The 18,007-nt window shown below is 40.6% G+C and overlaps 1 protein-coding gene across 1 annotated transcript in view; it reads left to right on the forward strand.

The window, feature by feature from the left end:
• The window catches only part of MMP20 (matrix metallopeptidase 20), a 156,951-nt gene that overhangs the window by 24,998 nt on the left and 113,946 nt on the right, over nt 1-18,007 (forward strand). The window contains exon 2 of the mRNA XM_069203201.1: nt 837-1,081. Coding sequence (XP_069059302.1) covers nt 837-1,081 — 245 coding nt within the window. The remainder of the gene's footprint in view (nt 1-836; nt 1,082-18,007) is intronic.

Consider the following 18,007-nt stretch of genomic DNA (forward strand, 5'->3'; position numbering starts at 1 on the left):
CGGGACTTGTTTTCTCCTCGGTCACTTTCATCCCCATTTTTATTCTTTGGCTTGATTTTGTGTCCTTTGTGAAATTATTGGTACCAAAAAGATGCACCAAAGTACATTAATAAATGTAATTGAAGTACAATGGATAGATTTGTTGTGCATTCTGAATCTCAACTAAGTGTATGCAATACACCCAATGCCATTCTGTGTGTTTCCATATGTCCCTCATTTAAATGTACTTGTCATTTGGCCACAAAGCCTCATTTGTGTAATGACAACTAATACCATAATCCTTGAATCCACATAACATCATTAGAGAGCAGCAAAATGTTTACTAGTTTTGTTGGCTAAATAACAGCTCTTCTGTATTTGAGTGAAAATGTACTTCGACAGCTAAGAGGCAATCTAAGTTTGCAGGTAAGTGTCACGTTTTTTGCAAAGTGGTTTGTGACTGCTAATTGAATTGTTGTAATTAAGAATCAAATAGGTGCGTCTAAGGTTGCATTTCACCCATGCCAATCAAGGGTGCTCAAATAGATAATGAATGTTTTTCCAAATGATTAGAACAGATTTTGACACAAATGTCAACAGGAGATGCATCAACAGAAGTTTTCCATTTATATTTTGTGTGGTCCTTGAACAAGCACAGTCAGTACATGAGATGCAGGCCTTAGCAGTGCCTTACAGTGAGTAGCTTTTATGGACTGACCCGTCTTGATGGCAATACTGAAAGTAGCTGGTAATAGTACTGACGGTTGGGACTACATTATACTTTGAACCAGAGCTGAGAATTGTGTTCACTTCAGATATACACTTTTAATGTAACTTTTTTCTTTTTCTTTTTTCAGGAATACCTTGACAAATACTTTACAAAAGATGGTGAACAACATGTAGGTCACATGGTAGCAGGAGAAAATCCCATGATGGGTAAAATCAAAGAAATGCAAACATTCTTTGGACTTCCGGTAACTGGAAAATTAGACTACTCGACTATGGAAGTTATGAAGGCACCTCGCTGTGGAGTACCTGATGTGGAAAACTACAGACTGTTCCCTGGTCAACCTAAATGGCCCAAAAATAGTTTATCTTACAGGTACGTTTCTGTCCATGTATGTGTGCTTGAAGTGTTCAACCTACATTTTATTCAATTAAAGAATCACAATCCAAACAAAACACTTTGACAAAATTGTAAACAAAATTCACACATGAATGGAGGTTTAAGTTTTTAACCAACTGAGGGGGTCATTAAGAGTTTGGCGGACGGAAAAGGCCGCCCGTCAAACTCCCGTGGTCAGGTTGCCGCCAGTGCGGCTGCTTTCCCGCAGGCCCATTAGGAGTTCCCCAACTGGCCAGCAAGCAGAAATGGTGTTTCCACCCGCTGGCCCAGAGGGGAAACCTCACAATATTGACGGTGGCTCATAATTGAGCCGGAGTCAATGTTGCAGTGCATAGTGTGCAACAGCACCCGTCGCACTTTTCAATGCAGACAGTGAAAAGCGCAACGGGACTGTCCATGGGGGCCACTGTGCTGCCCATGCCAAGTGCATGGGCAGTGCGGGGAACCCCAAGAGTCCCCCTGCACCCTGTCTCTGCCAGCTTTTACATGGCGGTGCAACCGCTGTGTAAAATCTGGTGGAGAGGAGGGGCGGTCGTAATCCCTAGGGTGGCACTGCATGCAGTGCTGCCCTGGCACATTAGGACGGCCAGCACCACCAGTCCCTCTACTGGAGGGAAACTGATGCTGCTGGTAGTCTGACCCTGGCCCAACCGACACGGTCATGACTGCCACCAAAGCAGTCAGACCACCGCTTTGGCCGCCGTGAGACCACCACCTCGGCCCTGGCGGTCTGAAGACCGCCAGGTCATAATTAGGGCCTAAGTGTCTGATTATTTTAAGTTGTTTCCTTCATATAATTGCTTTGAACATGAGTTTACTTCATATCAGTCATTAATAGAGAAATGTCAACTGGAGATTCTCTGTCTACTGCACAAGCAATTGACAATCACTCTTCTGGCTACCTTACTAAACATTTCTAGTCATACTACCCATGCAAGTGCCAGAGGTGCACTTTGCAAAACTTAGGACTTAATTTACTAGGCCCTATGGGCACACTAACCCACCAGAGCATTTTTTTTTTTTTTTTTACGCTCTGGTTTTGCAGTGTGCCATCCGGTATTTACAAGGCCACGCAAAGCCACCTTGTGAAGCTTTTTATGGCCATGTAAATATGGACCCCTTTCATGCATAGCACTGCATGAAAGGGGTGTTCCATTGGTTTTGCTCATGGTGTCCCCATGCAAGACCCATGGAATCGGAAGAAATCTGGTGCATTCCCGAATTTTCAAGTCTGGAAATGTGTCAGATTCCTATGCCAGCTTAGGGGTGGTATAAGAATGACGCAATGGGGAGAAATGTCTTTATTTCTCTATGTCTTTCCTCTTTCTATGTGTGCTGCATTATGCTGCACACATAATAAGAGGAAAACACCTCTTGCAATTGTTTTTGTGCAGGAAAGCACCCCTATATTTATCTCCTGAAACAGACACAGATGTCTGGCACTGTCTCCCATATGCATAGCCCTAATCATAAAGCTCTGAGGCAACCAAACCATTGTGCAGTGCTCCCAGAAAACTTTAAATAAAATACATTTATGAGTCATACCCTTTTACCAGCTAATGCCAGTCACAAGATTGTTGTCTCATTAAAATTTGTTCTGATATTCTTTATTGCATCTTCTCTGAATTTGTACTCAAATCTTGATGTAACAAAATGCTCAGTCACGTGTTTCCCAGTAGGAGAGATGGTGCTTAGACCTCCATGAACTGTGTTGTAAAAATGTGGTCCGTTATATAACTCTTGAAAAAGTGTAATTAGTAAATTCATGTGAGTGTGGGCACAGATTGCCCGTCATCATTAGCTAAAAGTGAAATTGAGCAAAAAACAATCAGCCATTGTTATTCATCCATTAAACATTGTTAAGGCTAGGAATGTGTGAACATTTTAACTAGGCTGCAAAACAGGAAGAACTGTTTGTTTCACCAGTCACATGTGAGTGGTGGGATCCAGACAATTGTTTCTTTTTATTTCAAGTGTTTTTTTCGGGAATTTATACAATAGTAAAATTAAATAACATAAATAAAAAGAAGCATTATATTGTATGGTACCATCAAAATAAGTGCCAATAGTAGGGTATAGCTTGAGAAGTCGTTCCACATTTATAAAAGTAGTGAGTGGAGATAAGTGTATTTGTTTGTGGTGGTGAGGTAAGGTCAGTCAGTGTATGTATTGTGACCAAGTGGTTTTTGATGTTGTGGTGAATGATTAAGGTACCTCAGTTATAGATGAATGAGTCAGAGTAAAAGGGCGGAGACGAGAGAAGAGAAGAAGAGGGGAGTACATGGGAAAGGTGGTGGGGAGGGAGATGAGAAGGTGGGAGAGTGGGGAGTGGAGGGGGAGGGCAAGAGAATGAGTTAGTGAATGCATGAATGATCGAGTGATCCGATGATCGTGGTTACATAGACAAATGAGACATAAAGTTGTCTAGTTTGCACCAGATCTTCTTCATTGGTGTTGTCATCAAATATAAGTTCAGTGAGTTTCAGGTAGTTATGGTGAATTGGACCAATTCCCACTATGTGTGGGGGGATGGTTAGGATGAGTCTTTCCATTCATTGAGGATAACTTTAAGTCCAGTTGTGACTAGGATGTCCCATAGGAGTGGGTCCTCTTTGTTTAATGTCAGTCCATTTTTTATGAAGTATTTGAGGTATTGTATTACTGATGTCAGGCCACAACTTTTTGGTGGAGATGCACTCCATTAACATGTGTTTTAAGTGTCTTGTTTCCTTTTCACAGCTCCAGCATGTGTCGGAGGAGACGATGCCTAGTTTATAAAGTTTAGCCGGAGTCCAGTGGGCCATATTGGCAATTCACTAACTGCTGCTATGTGCCAGTGATGGGGTTATTATGTTTAAAGTGAGGTTACTCTAGGTAGGTGACCAATATGGTTACCCATTTGTCTTGTGTTGGTTTATTTGGTCAGGTTTTAGTGGGGATAGGAGGAAGTTTGGTTTGGAAGCTAGGTAACTGCCATTGGCAAATTGTTCTCATGTGCTGGCTAGGTCGGGACAGGGTTGGAGGTTTATGTTTGGCTATACGTGATTTTATTTTAAGGAAATGGTAAACGTCTAGGTTGTTTAAGTCAAATTTGTCTTTCATTTGAGAGAATGGTATGGGTTATGAGGGAGTGCCGATATCTCTCACCAGGAGATTATATTTTTCTGGCCATTTCTCTGTATACATTGTTCTCCCTTCTAGTTTTAAGTTTTCATTGTACCATAACAAGTCTAGACATGAGTGTTTAATTTTCCTGGGTAGTTTTTTCGGAGTGCCTGTGCTGTGCTGGATAGAATGTTTCTAGGGTGGTGTGTTTTAATTTTTTTCATGGTTAGAAATGAAGTGAGGAATAGAGGTTTAACGCGAGGGCAATTTTAATAGTGAGCCATTGCAGTGAGAGGTTGGTAGTGGTTAGGGGCCACTGGCTCCCCTGTTTCACTAGGAAGGAATGTTGGTATCTCTGGTACTTGGGTATGTTTAGGATGCCAACTTTTTGGGGAAGTCTCACTTTCTTTAGGGTAAATCTGGGCTTCTTAGGCTTCAGTAAGTAACATGTCTATTTTAGTAAAAAAGGTGTTTGAGAGATATATGGGGGACATGCTGATTAAAAAGTTTAAAAGTTAATGAGGGGCTACTCATCATTTTGATAGATTCTATTCTACCCCACCAAGTGATGAACCTGATTGACCATTTGTCTAAGCTGTCTTTGATGTTGTCTACCATCTTTTTCTCATTGAGATTGATGGAGTCTTTATGGTTATGGGTGAACCATATACCCAGGTATTTTATCTTATCTGGGACCCATTTTAGTCCATAGGGGCTGATGTGTGAACTGTTGTGGTACACATTGAGGGGAAGAACCTCTGTCTTTTCCTTGTTGAGGTAGTAGCTTGGTAGTAGTTGTTGATGGTGGATATGATGTGCGGCAAGGCTGAGTGTTCCTGTGTGGTAAAAAAGAGAATGTCATTTGCGTAGGCGCCTAGTTTTTGTGGGCCTGTTGAAAAAGGGATACCGAGCATGAATGGATTTTCTCTGATTAATGTACGAAGGGGTTCTAGCACTAGTAGAAACAGTAGGGGGGAAGAGGGCACCCTTGTCACGTTCCTTGTTGGAGGTAAATGGGATTAGAGAACTTACCATTGATGTTTATTCTAGCTTTTGGTTCATTATATAGAGCAAGGATCATTTTTTGAGAGAGCAGGGCCAAAGCTGAGGGAGGTGAGTGAGGCTTGGAGGAAGGCCCACAATACCCTATCAAAGGCCTTCTCTGCATCTAGTGCTGACGCGCAGGTTGGTTGGTGCAGGAGTTTGCCTATTTCAATTTCATGGATTAAAAGTCTAATATTATCTGCACTGAATCGCACTTTGACAAATCCTGATTGAGAGGGATGTATTATGTTTTTGAGAATGGGCTCTATTCTGAGGGCTAGGATCTTTGCATATATTTTGCAGTCTGTATTTATGAGGGATATTTGTCGGTAGTTCTTCGGATTGGATGAGTCTTTCCTTTCTTTGGGTGTAACAATTATGGTTGCCTCTGCAGTGGAGCCCTCAACTGAGCCAGTGGAGGAGAAGTGGGTGAATAAGTCTTCTAAGGGAGTGACTAGGGAGGTACCCCAAGTTTGATAGAATGATGCCGGGAAGATCTCTTGGCCCAAGGCCTTCCTGGCTTTCATTGTATTGATCATGTTTAAAATTCCTTCACGAGAAAACTGCTGTTCTAGTGATTCTTTTGTTGAATCATCTATCTTAGTTACATTACTTTTGTTGAGGTAGTTTAAGCATACATCATAAGATGTGTTATTACTTTTGGAGTAGAGGTTATGGTTATATTTTTCAAAGGTATTTAGGATGTTCTTCTCATTTGTCAATGTGATGCGATGTTCATTGGTTATATATGTTATTCTTGTCTTTTGACAGGTCAGTTTTAAATAGGATGCAAGTATTTTACCAGCTTTATTTTGGTCACAGAATTTGATGCTTTTGTGTTTTTGGACTATTAGGTGTGTATTGCTACTCAGAATCTTGTTGTATTCATACATGAGTTTAATTAGATTGTTTAATTGAGTTTTGTCTTTGGTGCATTCAAGATCTTTCTATAATGCTTTTATTTTTAGTTCTAGTTGGTCTAAGGTTTTGTTGTCTAGTTTGATTTAGTTTGACATAAGTTTAATCATGTGCCGGCGGATAGTTCATTTCAGGGAGTCACAGATGATTTGTGCATTTAGACCAGAAGACCTATCGAGTTCTATGTATTCATTAGTCTCTTTTTTTATTATTTCCTTGAAGGAGGGTTCCTCCATGAGGAGGTCATTCATTCTTCATGTTTTGGTTCCTATGTGTTGTAAGCAATATCATAGAGTAATGGAATACAGGCATGGTCTGAGACTAGGATTGGTTCCATGGTTGGAGAAGAGGTGGCTGGGACATGAATTTCATCAGTTGAGATATAATCGATGCGATTGTGCGGATGGGAGACAAATGAGCAATCTTTCCCCTATGGGATTGAATAGTTTCCTCATGAAAAATTGCACAAGTTTAGCATATGTTTATGGGATTTGTTGGGTTTAAATTGACATGCAGAATTCCTGTCAAGGGTGGCGTCCCAGGGTAAATTGAACTGCCCTCCTAGAATCATTCTGTAATTGGGAGGTAAAGTTGAGAGTTTTTTTATTGAGATTAATCCAAAAGGTAGGGTTGTCGTTATTGGGGGCATAGATGCTCATGACTATGATTTCAGTGTTGTACCTCTGTATTTTAGTAAGAAGCCATCTGCCTTCGGTGTCTGCTTCTAAGGACAGGATTGTGAGGCTAGAGGCTTTCGATAAAAGTGTGAACAGCCCACTTTTGTTGTTAGTGGCTGGGGAGCATAATAAGTCATTAAGCCATCTTTTTTTTTAGGATGATTGGCACTTTGGTTTCTTGAAGGAGAATGAGGTCTCCCTTAAGTTTATGTGTATAGTCTAGGATTTTCTGTTGTTTGGCTGGGTGATTTAGATCCTTGACATTAAGGGGGAGAATTTTTATGTTTAAAGTTTCTTCACGAGAAAACTGCTGTTCTAGTGATTCTTTTGTTGAATCATCTATCTTAGTTCCATTACTTTTGTTGAGGTAGTTTAAGCATACATCATAAGATGTGTTTATACTTTTGGAGTAGAGGTTATGGTTATATTTTTCAAAGGTATTTAGGATGTTCTTCTCGTTTGTCAATGTGATGCGATGTTCATTGGTTATATATGTTATTCTTGTCTTCTGATGGGTCTGTTTTAAATAAGATGCAAGTATTTTACCAGCTTTATTTTGGTCACAGAATTTGATGCTTTTGTGTTTTTGGACTATTAGGTGTGTATTGCTACTCAGAAGCTTGTCGTATTCACACTTGAGTTTAATTAGATTGTTTAATTGAGTTTTGTCTTTGGTGCATTCAAGATCTTTCTATAATGCTTTTATTTTTAGTTCTAGTTGGTCTAAGGTTTTGTTGTCTAGTTTGATTAATTTCGACATAAGTTTAATCATGTGCCGGCGGATAGTTAATTTCAGGGCATCACAGATGATTTGTGCATTTAGACCAGAAGACCTATCGAGCTCTATGTATTCATTAATCTCTTTTTTTATTATTTCCTTGAAGGAGGGTTCCTCCAGGAGGAGGTCATTCATTCTTCATGTTTTGATTCTTATGTATTGTAAGCAATATCATAGAGTAATGAAATACAGGCATGGTCTGAGACTAGGATTGGTTCCATGGTTGGAGAAGAGGTGGCTGGGACATGAGTTTCATCATTTAAGATATATTCGATGTGATTGTGCGGATGGGAGAAAAATTAGCAAACTTTCCCCTATGGGATTGAATAGTCTCCTTATGAAGAATTGCACAAGTTTAGCATATGGCTATGGGATTTGTTGGGTTTAAATTGACATGCAGAATTCCTGTCAAGGGTGGCGTCCCAGGGTAAATTGAACTGTCCTCCTAGAATAATTCTGTAATTGGGAGGTAAAGTTGAGAGATTTTTATTGAGATTAATCCAAAAGGTAAGGTTGTCGTTATTGGGGGCATAGATGCTCATGACTATGATTTCAGTGTTGTACCTCTGTATTTTAGTAAGAAGCTATCTGCCTTCGGTGTCTGCTTCTAAGGACAGGATTGTGAGGCTAGAGGCTTTCGATAAAAGTGTGAAAAGCCCATTTTTTTTGTTCATGGCTGGGGAGCATAATAAGTCATTAAGCCATTTTTTTTTAGGATGATTGCCACTTTGGTTTCTTGAAGGAGAATGAGGTCTCCCTTAAGTTTATGTGTATAGTCTAGGATTTTCTGTTGTTGGCTGGGTGATTTAGATCCTTGACATGAAGGGAGAGAATTTTTATGTTCTACACTTTTGTGGGAGGGGAGTCTTCTCGTCAATGTAACCAGCTAAATGCCAGTTATTTTTTTGCTGGAGTGGTGGGGGGAGGAGGAGGGGTTCCCGGGTTGGATTCTGAAGGGAATGCATGGGTAAGGGGAAATGGAATGGATGAGAGAGAAAGGAGATAGTAGAGTGGCACAGTACAGGACAGGTGGAAATCTATGAAAGGTAAAAATAAAATGGAGAGGAAAATGATACCATAGTGATTAATTAAATATTTGTGATGAGAATCTAGATACCATGGAGTGGTATCTGATAAAATCTAACTGAGGAGAGGTGATGGAGGCCAAGAGTGGTCAAGCCTAGGTCTGGATGGCAGTCTTGCCGTGCTCTGTATGGAATAGGTTGTGTATTAAGAGTCACGTCAGTGTCCAAGTATGGTATGTTTACCTATATTATATGGTGGCTGGAGCGCGTGGTATTGTTTCCCTAGAGGTGCCTAGTGAGTTAGTTGCCATTTGTTGTTTAAAATTAATGTATTTTCAGGTATAGTAGTTGTGGCTATTTGTGGGATGAGTGTTAGATGGAAACACGTGTCATTATTTCTGCTGAGTTAAGTTTTTATGTTAACAGTTAGCTTTGTGAAAAACGGTAACCGGTGTGTTTATTATGAAGCACAATGTACAGTTTGCAGTAAATTCTCCACCTACTGTCATTATAATGCTAACATATTATCAACAGAGTGTCAACATAGAGCTAACAGAGTTTCAACGAGTTATCAGTAAGTTGTCTAACTACAACCAACATATTGTCAACCTAGTACCAGCATAAGGTTCACACAGTGCCAGCATTTTCTCAGCATAGATGTAACACATATTGAAGTGAGTCAGTTAAGTGACTCCAGGTTACTGTATGGCAGGTAGTGTGGGCAAATGTTAGTGATTTTTGCATTGTCCAACCTGTGGGTCAAAACGCAGTTTTGATAGCAATTGGACAACAACTAAGTACCCTTTGGATGGCACTAGATTTGTATGATATTATTATCAATGTGAAGCTGGTATCAATCTTAATTAATGCCAATGTGAGATTTGCTAACTCTAAATTATGTTGAAAGTGAGAAGATACATTGCAAAGAATCCGTCATCAGGTTGAAGGCAATTATAAAACATCCAATTTAACCAGAGCAGGGTGAAGGTCGTACAGTTCCAGCCATTGAAGAAGAGAACATAAATCTTACCATTGGTTAGGGTTAACAGTAGGTTGTTAGGTTTATTATTAGGTTAGTAGGTGCTATTTAGTTTAGTTAAGGTTTTGTAGGTTGCTGACCACTTTATTTATTCTGTCTCGGTTTGAAGAAGTGGAAGCAAATCAAATAAATATTTCAGCCTGTTATAGTTATTATGGAAGAATGAGCTTGTACGCCCATGTGCAATCCCCTGGGTAGATCATAGTTCTGCAGCTTTATGGGAAGTATGTGAATTGTGTTTTGTTTTGGTCGTTTGTGGCCAGCCTTGATTATTGTAAGTGAGTAGAAAGTTAGTGAAAGTAGGAAGAATTTGTGTTAACTGTTAGCCATTACTTCTGAGTTTTTAAGAAGTCACTTTCAGGTCTTGGATTTCTGCAACGTAGGAGTCCAGTTCCTTAGGTCTTCAAAAATGATGGTTTTCCCATTGTAAGTTGATTTTATTCATGCAGGGCCAATAAACTAAAATTGTATTGAAAGATTTTTCCTTTGGGATAGGAACGCCTTTCTTTTCTTGACAGTGTCTTTGGAGTAATCTTGAGAGATCCCAGTAAAGGCGCTTTGCCACTTAATTCTCTGTATTTTCTTCATCTGTGTGAGGATGGCTTCAATATGTGAGTAGTGGAGGGGTCTGAAAATGAGGGCTCTTGGAGCTTTGCTGTTTGCTGGCTTATGTGTGGGCACTCTGTGTGCTCGATTATCTCAAAGTCCTTTTCTAAGTTTATATTGAATACTTGGGGATCCATTTTCAATGAAGGTTGCACAGAAAGGAGCTTGGTTTTTGCTACCTTAAGGAAGTCCAAAAATGTGCAAGTTCCCCCTTCTAGTTCTGTCTTCGAGCTCAGTGATGTTCCTTTCCAGTCGAGCCAGTCTTGCGGTTGTGGTTGATACAGTTTTAGAAGAGTTGTGATTTTGGTCTTCCAGGAGGTTTATCCATGATTCTATTTGAGACTCTGCCACCCAGTTCTATCATTTCTTGTTTCAAAGATGCAAGGTCACTTTGTTTAGTTTCTGTGGTGGATGTTGTGGATGGAGCAAGCACATGTACCATGTTGATTTTCTGCATCTGCATAATTAGGTCTAGAGTTCCAGAGTTCCCAGATTTAGATTTCACAGGGGAGTCTGGGGGTCCTGCTTATGTCTCTTTTGTGCTGGTTTGTGGTCTTTCAGACCTCCCCTTTCTTTTTTTGGGTTTGTGCAGTTTGGAGTCTGCCATTTTGAGAGTGGACCTTACTGTATTCTTTGTGTTGGGTGCACCTACTAGGGTTTCGGTAGTCCTTGAGATGTTTGACGGAAGTACCAAATGTTGGGAGGTAGGGTGAGGTGCCGAAAATGGTATCCTCCCTGGGTTAGTAACACTTAAATAATTTTATATGGTGCCAATATGCAGATTGTTCAATAGCAAGGTACAGAACTTTGTATTGTAAGGGATTATTCTCAGCCCCCTCCTGTCTGCAATTTGGGTTGCTGTTGAGATGGAGAAATTCAGGATCCCAAAGTGTGTAGTTTAGAAGTAAGATACTTCTGGAGCGTGTTTCTGACAGAGCTGTATTAAATGGAAGTGGCCTTCTTAGGGTCCGTCAAAGGATGGGAGGGCCCGTGCTATATGTGCTCTGGTCATTAGGTTAGTTTTATATATTATAGATTCCTACTTTCAGGGAGCATTGTAGATTAGTGCTACTAAGTGTTCACCTCATGTGCTAGGATGTTTGTGGTGACGCTGGGGTAGCCGAGTAGAGATTAATCCACATGGAGTCCTGGTGTTGGTCATTTTAAGGGTCATTCATTGTGAGGCAGCTTCTAGAGCACTTGGTTATAAGAGGTGTTTATCTCAAAGTTTTTTCACCAAAATTGGGCCGCTGAAATTACCACCTCCTTCATATATGCTGGGCACTGTTTAAAGTGTACGTGAAGGCAGTGTATCAGCAGAACGGTCTGTTGTTTTTGTCCCTCGGCACGGCAGACCTCTCCGATTAGGTGGCCATTTTCTGAGGGCAGCAGACACGCTCCCCGGGTCAGGACATACATTAAGGAACTTTACAATCCCCAGTCAGTACAGACACATTCATCTGTGATTTCTGGAAACAGTCCATAGCTAGTTGGGTCTTTAGCGAGTTTTGTTACCTGTCCTTTGGCCAATTAAATTGGCCGTAATGTAAGGCTCCCTTCTCAATAGGTGCAGGGTGACCTCGCAGATTGGCTTAAACTACAGTATTTTCCACACAGTGAGATTAGCTGATAAAGTCTTTCGATTTTCTGCACTAGATCTGAGGACAAGGAGCGCCAGAGTTGTCATCCACATGGCAAAGGGACATGGAGTGTACCTCACCCTATCTTGGAACTATGGCCTCCATTTGGGGACATTCCACACACTGTAGAACAGAAATAGAATGGATGTATCACCATTCATATATTACACATTAAAGCATTTGAGCTTTTCAGTCAACCTTAGTTAAGGAATTGAATGAAATATCGACCCAAAAGCAGTAAAATTTGATAACAATGAAGAAATCTCAGTTGTTGCTTCGAGGCATGGCCAATTGGTGCCACTGAATTAAAAAACAAATGTTTATTCACTGGGGCCCACACCTTTTCTCCAATACAAGATTTAATTATTTCCTTATTCTGACTGGCGCTGCTCAGGTGAGAACCCCACCACATGCCATGTCCAAGAAGACACTTCCTTTATGTGTAGTTGCGCAGTTTCAATGTGTAAAAATGCTCTAAAGTTAAAAAATGTACTTGTTCAACATTGTACAGCAAACATACGTAGCTGGGTCTACAGATGTTGCCAGTGGAGATTTTGATTAATGAACTCTTCGAAAAATTATTATGAAGAACAGACTTAGGTAATAAACTGTAAAATGATTTATCAAACATTGTTCCCTCAAATATCAAATATTACCTCTAGTATGCCCGCACCTTTGTTTTTCCAAGGGTGTTAGCCCTTCTGACATGAATCACCTCCAATATGACAGTGCCACAATGTTGTCATGGGCAGTAAACCGAGAATTACCTTAAGTATGCCATGGCTTTTGACAGACTCCAAAAACTAACATACGCATATTTTCACTCTTGTTCACACTCACTCCTCCTGATTCACTCCTTTGAACTATCTCACTTACCTTCTCTCACTCATTTTTACTAATACTCACTACCTAGCTCTAACACCTCCACTCATTCTAACTCACTCACCCTCCTATTCCCTCACATTCCTACTCCCACTTTCACACTCCCTCACTCCTGCTCACCATACTCACTCTCACTGATTCCCACTCACACATGTGCACACTCTTTCAGACTCATTGTATATCACTCCCTCTAACTCACTATCACTCCTTCATACTCCCACTCATATTCACTCCCACTACTTTTCTCTCTCAAACTCTCTCTCACACTCATTCATTCCCTCACAATCATTCACTCTCTCACCTTCTCATCTACTCACACTGTGTCTCACTCACTCATAGATACACACACGCTCACAAACACACAGTCGCTCACTGATTCACACTCAGTCTCATTCACTCCCAAACACACTCATTCTCACTCATGCATAAACAGAGCAGCATTAATGGATTTTTATTTCCTTAGCTGGCAACTCCTACTCCATTGCAGTCATAGTACCAAAATCCAGTACTGGACATAGCCTCAATCAAAACACAATTCCTGTACTCCATCTCCCTGTGAATTACTTAAATACATTGAAATAGGAAGTTCTAATTCCACCAAAACATTTGGATTGGGAGGCTAAAAGATAGAACTAAGCCACTTTAAAGTCAGAAACCGTAGCCTGCATTTTTTGTCATAGATGGTAAAACAAGTACATTTAAATTAGACAGAGATTCAAGCTAACAAACTGTGCAAATGTCTAAAATGTGCTTTGGTATAAAGCGTACCTGTCACTGTAGGGTTAAAACTTGTAGAAGGGTTCGCTTTGTTTAACAAAAACAAGATTATAAAGTTTAGAGTAGAAGATAGTGAGTGAACATGAGGCGTGCAAATATTACAAAAATTAGTCATCCTCTCCTCATGTATGTTTGATTGTTCTTTTCTTTGAGTAGCAAAATGTCTACATTGAAATTTAACAGCAAAAAACACATCTTTGTATCTATGATTGCTCTAAGCTGGCCACTTTTCATCTCTACTGAACAAAGATCCTGCAAAGATGGACATTCATCCATAATTAATATATCCCTGAACCATACTTAGATTTAAAATTCTACTTTAGTTTGCTTCTACCTGGAAAACCCCTCTCTTTTCGTTCTTGTAAATGTTCATAAATCTGTTTTACTAGTATAACAAGGTTCAACTTTTAACAAACGTTACCTACCACCAAAACCAGCCCTCGGAGGACAGGCCTTTTTTTATTGTCTTAAATAAAATATGTCAGAGTAAAGATACAGTGGAATTCTTTGTTAACAACAGCTATAAAATAGGACCACTGCAATGTTTCAAGCACTCCCCTGTGGCCACATCAGCAACTGCATACCCTGCCCACGTCTCAGTCAATCTGGGTGAGGTACCCTCTCATAAAAACTTTTTATAAATTATTCGTAAATCTAAAAAATAAAGATCTTTATGCTGCCTTCTTCGCCATAATCAACCAAGTGTCTTCTAGGATCATGTGTGTAGGAAGCTGGCTATCCATGCAGTGTACTACAAAGAGCGGGACAGGGAGATTCATGGTCCAGTGTACAGTCTCCCAAGTATAATCAATCTCAAAAATAGGGTACACGGTTCCAAATAGAAACAGCAGGTAAACCTAAATAATAGGAGCAAGAACCCTCACACATCCAATCGGATGTCATGCTTCATCATCGGGTATGCTCCTCGTCAGTCTGGCGCTGCAATGTCTGACGGGCTCCCCAAGAAGGGGGCTCTTTGCCGGAGATCATTCTCAGTGACTGTATTATAACACCATATAAGCAGGAGAGATAGGGGATAAAATTGACTCAAAACCTAGAACTTCATTGTACGTTTATTATCAGCACAAGGTCTTGGCCAAGGTTTAAAAAAAGACAGACGGGGAGGGATTAATGAGTTATCATGCTCATTCACTCTCTCAAAAGAATGCAAGCAGAGGGCAGTAAATACACCCTCTAATCATGGGTGAACCTGTTTCATGACTCAAGGGTCCAGGAGTATCCAAAGACACTTCATCAGGACCAAAACTCAACGCTTCTCCTTTGTTAAACACAGACAACACTAGGACTAAATTGTCAGTCAATGAAGAATCAGTCACTTACTTAAGTGATCTGCGCATCAGGTAAGTCTAAAAAAGAGGTCGCCCTGTGAAAATAATGAGGTACATTACAAAATCAATGTTAGTCACTTACTTTTCTACACATGTTGTGGTATTCAGTGAAATAAAGTGAAAAAAGTGCTTAGTGGTATTGGGGAGAGAATCAGTATCATGGCTTACCATCCCAAATTTTGGAAATGGCTCCTTAGGGAAGCACATGCCAGGAGACTGGTGCAAGAACTGAAGAAATATAAAGCATAGTCATCTAGACAACGCACATAAATGAGCCCTGAGGCCCATTGATTGTTAGGAGAGGAATCAAAATAAAGTAAAACTACATCACAATCCTCCCAAAGCACTTCCCAATGGAAGAACGTAAACTTTTAAACAGTCAAGTGTCGGTTAATCTACTATCTGACCATCAAAATTGCCCAGAACACTTGTGAAACTCAACCGTAATTGCAGCGGCTAGTCCCCGTCTAGGAGGGAAAACGTGCCAAAAGGACCGATAGTAAGACACACCTGGTCCAAACACTGTTAGGCGATATGTGTGGTATAACAAAAAGTCTTACTATCAAAAAGGAATACTCACAATCAAGCAGACGGGTCCTCGACTCTGGACCTACCCCGCGGCAGTGTTCCTGAAATGTGAACCAGGGACGCGGTCGGCACAAGATAAATGCCGAAGGACCCGGAAGACGGCTCCGTATAACACCTGCTGTTTGGCTCCTCTGAATCGTGTGCTGAGGAGCTGCAGAAATAAAAGAAGGGAACGAAGGGGAAGCTCTCCCCTTTCAGCCCTCCATAGAAATAGACATAGGACTGAATGTAAAGAGATTGGAAAGACACATGGAGACTAATTAGCTGTTAAGAACGGAATCCATGCTATTTATATACAGACATTATGCTGACATAATGGTTGGTAACAAACACCCAAAGCAAATAGTTCAATGTAAAGTGACTGTAAAGGAGAAAAGACACATAAAAAGTGGTACGGGTGTCAACCTAAAAATGCCAGGTACCTGGTTGTCAAAAAATTCAATATGAATTAATGCGAGAGACTAGTCCATGGTATCTCATCATTTAATCCATGGGTATGTGTCCACAATCTAAAGACCCACCGCTGTTCGATCTCAAAAAGGGAACGAGAATTGTTAGACATAACCCTCGGGAAGTCCAAAACCACCCACCACAAATCATTGGGACTATGGTGGGATGCCAAAAAATGTACACACAGTTTAGTAGTAGTGCGACCACACCTGATATTGCTGCGGTGTTCGTTAATCCTTACTTTCACTGGTCTAGTCGTCATACCAATGTAGCTTAGGCCACAAGGGCAAGTAATCATATAAATGCAATTTTGTGTGTTGCAGTTATTGTGCTTGGTCAAAAGCCATCTACCTATAGGTTCCAGGTCTAACGTTTCCAGGTGCCTAGTAAGTGGGCAGACATTGTACTGGCCACAAGGATAGTGACCTGTGACGGGAGGGAGATTTCACAGTGTTGATTGCTTAGCGGTCTCACAATCTGCTGGGGGGCGTTTGTGAACCACCATATCTTTGATGTTAGAGGTCCTCTTAAATGCAAACAAGGCTTTAGGAATACATGTACCTCCACATGTTTTGATTGACCATCTTTTGTTGATCAATTTTTTAATGTCATTTGATAACGGAGTATATGTTGATACACAGGTCAAGCGGGTGCCATGGTCCCTCACCGTAGTCGTCAATAGTGCGTCTCTGTTGTTGTTCCTAGCCCGTTTGTGGGCCGTATTCACAACAGAGAGAGGGTATTGTTGCTCGTGAAGTTTGGTCTTGAGGTCACTTGCTTGGGTCTCAAATAGTTGAGAAGTGCTACAATTACTTAGTAAACGTAGAAACTGGCCAAACGGTAAGTTGTCGCGTAACCATTTAGGAAGATGACTTTCATAGAGTAGCAAACTGATGCAATTTGTGGTCTTATGATAGGTGCAAGTAGTCAATTTGCCCCTATCGATACTGATCATGAGATCCAGAAACAGGAGCTGTGTGGAAGAAACAGAAGAGGTCAATTTCAAAAAAGGGTTCAAGGGTATTAATCCATGTAATAAATGGATTAACATCTCCTAATGATCCTTGCCACACGATCAAAATATCATCAATGTATCATCGCCATAACTTGATATGATCGTAAAAAGGATTAGAGGCAGGCAGTATATGTCATTTTTCAAAGTCATACATGTAGAGGCATGCCAGAGTGGGAGCAAAGGTACTCCACATAGAAGTGCACACAGATCTGATGGAACAACTGATCCTCAAATTGAAAAAAACTTTTTGTCATGGCTATCATCATGGATTGCATGATAAACTGGACTGGCGTGGGGGAACTCCAAGGGCCCTCTAGGAGGGCGTTCTCAACTACTTGCAACGTGGCCTCCTGAGGTATGTTAGTATATAATGCTTCCACGTCAAGAATTATAAGTGCATGAACTCCCACCGTCGAATTGATTAATTCAATAATTCAGAACATCCTTTGTGTCTCGTAAATAAGTAGAGGATTCCCTCACTAATGGTTGTAAAAAATGATCACAAAATACAGATAAGGGTTCTAAAATAGAACCAATCCCGGACACAATGTGGCGTCCGGGTAGGGGAACAGTGCCCTTATGAATCTTAGGCAGGCAGTAAAAATAAGGAGTCAGTGGATGGGCAGTATCCAGGAACTCTGCCTCTTTATGGGAAATCCACAAATTGCTGCGAGCTTCCTTAATTAAACTTCTTATCTGGATCTGTAGTCTTTCTGTAGGGTCTCTTGTGATCCGGACATAAAAGGTAGAATCACTTAGTAGGCGGATACACTCCTGCCTATAGTCTTGAGAATTCATGATGACTATGGTGCCGCCCTTGTCGGATTGCTTGATCACTATATCACGGTCAGCTGCTAAGACTTTTATTGCCTTTCTTTCTTTGGATGGAATATTAATGTAAGAGTGTTTAGGTCGTAACTTATTCAAATCAGACATTACTGCTTTCTCAAACACAAGAACTTCATATGGCATAGAAATTGATGGAGGAACAAAAGGTTTTTTAAACCAG

This window comes from Pleurodeles waltl, chromosome 8 (assembly GCF_031143425.1).
Source record: "Pleurodeles waltl isolate 20211129_DDA chromosome 8, aPleWal1.hap1.20221129, whole genome shotgun sequence".
Taxonomy (NCBI): domain Eukaryota; kingdom Metazoa; phylum Chordata; class Amphibia; order Caudata; family Salamandridae; genus Pleurodeles; species Pleurodeles waltl.